This window comes from Bombina bombina, chromosome 9, assembly GCF_027579735.1.
Source record: "Bombina bombina isolate aBomBom1 chromosome 9, aBomBom1.pri, whole genome shotgun sequence".
Taxonomy (NCBI): Eukaryota; Metazoa; Chordata; class Amphibia; order Anura; family Bombinatoridae; genus Bombina; species Bombina bombina.
Window position 1 is genome coordinate 275,644,161 of NC_069507.1, and position 6,000 is coordinate 275,650,160.

Below are 6,000 nucleotides of genomic sequence, written 5' to 3' on the forward strand. Positions count from 1 at the left end.
GTAGACTTGATGGGACATACATAAGGCTATACTAAGTAATAAGTAACATGTAATATGTATAGACCTGATGGGACATACATAAGGCTATACTAAGTAATAAGTAACATGTGACATGTGTAGACTTGATGGGACATACATAAGGCTATACTAAGTAATAAGTAACATGTAATATGTGTAGACTTCATAGGACATACATAAGGCTATACTAAGTAATAAGTAACATGTAATATGTGTAGACTTGATGGGACATGCATAAGGCTATACTAAGTAATAAGTACCAGTAATATGTGTAGACTTGATGGGACATACATAAGGCTATACTAAGAGATCTGTACATGTAATATGTGTAGACTTAGTATGCTGTTATGGAAGAGTAAAAGAGGAGTTGGAAAGTTTTTATTACATTTTACTCTCTATCAAAATCATGAAAGTAATTTTTTATGCCAGTCTCTTTAAGAATGAGCAGCTGAATTTGAATGTAACGTGAAACAAACAAGTTAAATTCTACGTAATGAAACAAGATGTACTATGCTATGATTTGTATTCACTATAAGCGGACATTTGTTTATAGTATATACGGTATATATCAACAATGACTTTGATTAGAAGGTATTCCATTTGTGTTTAGAGAGTGTTTGATTGTCAGGGGTATTTACCTTTACAATAGCCAGAATACAAAACATAGCTCAGTCTTGTAGGTTTGGGAATGTAAAAATAACTTATATTATATCTTTTGTGCATGAAGGGATGGTTTGCTAAATGATTTAACATGTTTCACACTCCCTATGGGCGCTTAATCCTCATTAATAATTTGTGTTGTTTTCCACAGATAAAATGAGTGAAAACAAAATTATTTTATATGATGAGCCCTCATTTGGAGGTCTAAGCTTAGAACTCACCAAGTCTCAGACTAAATTGGCTCGTCAAAATTTTTCAAAGGCTGCTTCCTCTCTGCGTGTGATTGGCCAGCCATGGGTCGCTTATACTCAAGACAACTATGGGGGTGAAGCCCGTGTGTATGAGGAGGGCAATTACAGTAATATTGATGTTGACAACAAAATCATGTCTTTATATCTCATCCTTTCAAATCTGGGGACCCCATTTATCAAGCTCTTTGAAGGAGAAGGGTTGACTGGCAAGTCCATTGATGTGCAGGATGCAGCTATTCTGAACTTTGGTAAACTAGAAAATGGAGCTTCCTCTTGGCAGGTGCTCAGTGGTGCCTGGAAAATATGCGATGAAGTGAAGGATAACCCCAGATACAAGGTATCATCCGTTGGAGATATGGTTTTAAGTTACTCTGAAATAGGCTTGAATCACTCAGCGTTAAGTGTTTATCCTCTATTGCCTGGGAAGCCTAAATTTACAACAAATGTCCAGTGGGACAGAAAGAAGGAGCTCAGTAACCGTGTTAGCCAACTAGATGAGATCATTATTGTTAATAAGTCTAAGCATGAACAGGATTTCAGCCACAGTTCAGGGCGGGACTATACCTCCAGCCTTGAAGTTGAAATGAAATTTAGCAATGAAACTTCTATTGAGTTGGGAACAAGCTTTAAAGTTCCTGTGATTGGTGAACTGAGTACCACTTTGACCCAAACCATATCCATAGAGAAAGGAAAAACTGAGAGCAAGTCTACCACTGTCACCAACAAAGTGAAAATTCCTGTGACGGTTCCAGGAAATACTAAAGTCACCATCAATGTCATGAGAAGGGACATCAGCTACTCTGTCCCAGTAGAAATAATTATAGAAAGAAACAAGTTGAGGAAGACAGAATATGCTGAGCTTATATGCAGAGATGGTACAGATGTGCACATCTCCCGAAATGATGAGGCTGTTTAATCCTAAAACTCCAAAGCAACAGGAGACAGAAGATAGTGGTCTGATCTTTATTACTGGCAATAGAAGACATGTCCACATCAGATTGTGCTAACTCTTCACATTATAAATAGCTGCCACTACAACACCTTAAGTCTTGTATCAGTTAATACCATACTGGGGCTGAACTCACTGAACAATCAAAAGAAAAAGGACAGAGCTCTCCAGCACTGCGAGATCTCTCTCATTTCTGTATCTGAAAGGAGAGACAAGCCCAGTGCAATACAGCCCTGCATGCTATGAGAGTTTTATTACACTTACACTTTGTGCTTTGTATTTTATATTACTTTACACTTCAGATTGGGTCCTTTCATTATTATTACATTTAAACTTTGCACTTACTCTTTAATATTTTATTACATTTAGATTTAGATCCAGAAGTGATTTACAAATTCTGATTATGTTGCTATGTTACTTTAACAAATTACAATCATACTTTGTATATTTCTCTGTATCATTTACAACTTACATTGGACATTCTATTTGCCCCAATGTAAACTAAAACTGACAGTTTCAGAAAGTGGGAGGGACAGGAGAATTCCCAGGGTATGTCTGGAGCTCTCACAATTATTGTGAAATGCTATAAGCAGTTTTTACCAGCAGATTTCACTGATTTATCTTTTGCAAGCTGTATGCAGGTGATGTTTGCTCAAAATCCACAACACACTTATTTAACTGACAGAAAAGTAATATATACTAAACTAGAGACATTAGTAATTGATGCAAACTGAGCCGTTATATCAGTGCCAGTGGTTCTCCTGTTTATTTATCTCTCCCATGTGAAATTTTGTATCCCAGAGAGCTTCATTACTTTCAATGGAAGGCATCTCTCATCTCTATGGGACTTCCAGGCTCCACCCTTTTTCTTATAGAATTCAGTGAGTTCAGCCCCTGTGAATTCTGCACTATAATTTCTCTCAAAACTAAAGAACCTTTGCTTAGTGGGCCCATAGAAAGTAATGTCGCTCTCTGGGAAAATGAAGCTGTCGTTTTTCAGTTTTATTTTAAATGGAATAAGAACAAACAGCAACTTAATTTGTAAAAGATACACATAAATATACAAAGTACGATCCTAGTTTGTTAAAGTTACACAGAAACTGTGAAAGCTTAATCAGAATTTGGAAAATCCTAAATAAACTGCTGTATACAAACCAAAATACAATATATAAAAAGCGCAAAGAGTAAATGTAATAAAACTTAGTCGGAAGTGTAAAGTTACATAAAATTAAAAAAAACACAAAGTATAAATGCAGCAGAATTGTCATGTCATGACAGCACTGGGCTTGTCTCTCCATCACAAACAGAAATGCAAGGAATGTCCCTTGGAGAAGTAAAGCAAAATCTGCCTTTTAAGAATTTCACTGGGAATCTCACAGGAGGATCATTCTAGATCATCTCACCTAAGCGGTGATGTATGCCATCAACATACCCAATAGCCCTCTATCTGTACATAAACCTATACAAATATGTATAGTCTCCTTGTGGTGCATTTAACAGGTCAAACAGATGGGATTAAGCTATAACTAGCGTTCTGTTACATACAGAACTCATTTTGCCTTACACACAGCAAGTGACGAGCTAATATTATTTATTCCTGGCTATGATACTGAGATTATGCTAATACAATCATATATGTTACATGGGATAAAAATGTGATCACAAAAAAGCAGATACATAAATAAAATATATATTTAAACTGGATACTGAATCTTGTTCTCAATTAAAGGATTTCACGTATGTGTGTATGCATGAGTGTGTATGTGTGTGTGCATGTATGCATGTGTGTGTGTGTGTGTATCTGTGTGTGCATTAGTATGTATGTACATATGTTTATGTGTGTGTGTGTGCATGTATGCATGTGTGTGTGTGTGTATCTGTGTGTGCATTAGTGTGTATGTACATATGTTTATGTGTGTGTGTGTGTGTGTATCTGTGTGTGCATTAGTATGTATGTACATATGTTTATGTGTGTGTGTGTGCATGTATGCATGTGTGTGTGTATCTGTGTGTGCATTAGTGTGTATGTACATATGTTTATGTGTGTGTGTGTGTGTGCATGTATGCATGTGTGTGTGTGTATCCGTGTGTGCGTTAGCGTGTATGTACATATGTTTATGTGTGTGTGTGTGCGCATGAGTGTGTATGTACATATGTGTATGTGTGTGCATGTATGCATGTGTGTGTATCTGTGTGTGCATTAGTGTGTATGTATATATGTTTATGTGTGTGTGTGTGCGCATGTATGCATGTGTGTATCTGTGTGTGCATTAGTGTGTATGTACATATGTTTATGTGTGTGTGTGCGCGCATGTACGCATGTGTGTGTGTGTGTATCTGTATGTGCATTAGTGTGTATGTACATGTGTATGTGTGTGCTTCTATGCATGTGTGTGTGTGTGTACATATATGTGTGTGTGTGTGCATGTATGCATGTGTGTGTGTGTGTATCTGTGTGTGCATGAGTGTGTATGTACATATGTGTATGCATGTGTGCATGTGTATCTGTGTGTGCATTAGTGTGTATGTACATATGTTTATGTGTGTGTGTGTGCATGAATGTGTATGTACATATGTGTATGCATGTATGCGTGTGTATCTGTGTGTGCATTAGTGTGTATGTACATATGTTTATGTGTGTGTGTGTATGAATGTGTATGTACATATGTGTATGTATCTATGTATGTGTGTGTGTGTGTGTGTGTGTATCTGTGTGTGCATGAATGTGTATGTACATATGAGTATGCATCTATGCATGTGTGTGTATCTGTGTGTGCATTAGTGTGTATGTACATATGTTTGTGTGTGTGTGTGCATGAGTGTGTATGTACATATGTGTATGCATCTATGCATGTGTGTGTGTATCTGTGTGTGCATGAGTGTGTATGTACATATGTTTGTGTGTGTGTGCATGAATGTGTATGTACATATGTGTATGCATCTATGCATGTGTGTATCGGTGTGTGCATTAGTGTGTATGTACATATGTGTATGCATCTATGCATGTGTGTATCGGTGTGTGCATTAGTGTGTATGTACATATGTTTGTGTGTGCATTAGTGTGTATGTACATATGTTTGTGTGTGCATGAGTGTGTATGTACATATGTGTATGCATTTATGCATGTGTGTGTGCATGAGTGTGTATGTACATATGTATATGTATCTATGCATGTGTGTGTGTATCTGTGTGTGCATTAGTGTGTATGTACATATGTTTGTGTGTGCATTAGTGTGTATGTACATATGTTTGTGTGTGCATGAGTGTGTATGTACATATGTGTATGCATTCATGCATGTGTGTGTGCATGAGTGTGTATGTACATATGTATATGTATCTATGCATGTGTGTGTGTATCTGTGTGTGCATTAGTGTGTATGTACATATGTTTGTGTGTGCATTAGTGTGTATGTACATATGTTTGTGTGTGCATGAGTGTGTATGTACATATGTGTATGCATTTATGCATGTGTGTGCGCATGAGTGTGTATGTACATATGTATATGTATCTATGCATGTGTGTGTGTATCTGTGTGTGCATTAGTGTGTATGTACATATGTTTGTGTGTATGTGTGTGCATGAGTGTGTATGTACATATGTTTATGTGTGTGTGTGCATGAATGTGTATGTAAATATGTGTACGCATCTATGCATGTGTGTGTGTATCGGTGTGTGCATTAGTGTGTATGTACATATGTGTATGCATGTGTGCATGTGTATCTGTGTGTGCATTAGTGTGTATGTACATATGTTTGTGTGTGTGTGTGCATGAGTGTGTATGTACATATGTGTATGCATCTATGCATGTGTGTGTGTGCATGAGTGTGTATGTACATATGTGTATGTATCCATGCATGTGTGTGTATCTGTGTGTGCATTAGTGTGTATGTACATATGTTTGTGTGTTTGTGTGCATGAATGTGTATGTACATATGTGTATGTATCTATGCATGTGTGTGTATCTGTGTGTGCATTAGTGTGTATGTACATATGTTTGTGTGTGCATGAGTGTGTATGTACATATGTGTATGCATCTATGCATGTGTGTGTGTATCTGTGTGTGTATTAGTGTGTATGTACATATGTTTGTGTGTGTGTGCATGAATGTGTATGTACATAAG

General features: G+C 36.9%; 1 protein-coding gene across 1 annotated transcript; it reads left to right on the forward strand.

Annotated features, from left to right (window-relative positions):
- Positions 1–834: 834 nt before the first annotated feature.
- On the forward strand, positions 835–1,845 carry LOC128639710 (epidermal differentiation-specific protein-like). The gene has a single exon (XM_053691826.1). The coding sequence runs from the start codon at positions 835–837 to the stop codon at positions 1,843–1,845; it is 1,011 nt and encodes a 336-aa protein (XP_053547801.1).
- Positions 1,846–6,000: the final 4,155 nt, after the last annotated feature.

What these genes read in the sequence shown, in the direction of transcription:
- LOC128639710 (XM_053691826.1), top strand. Translation starts at nt 835, where the DNA reads ATGAGTGAAAACAAAATTATTTTATATGATGAGCCCTCATTTGGAGGT.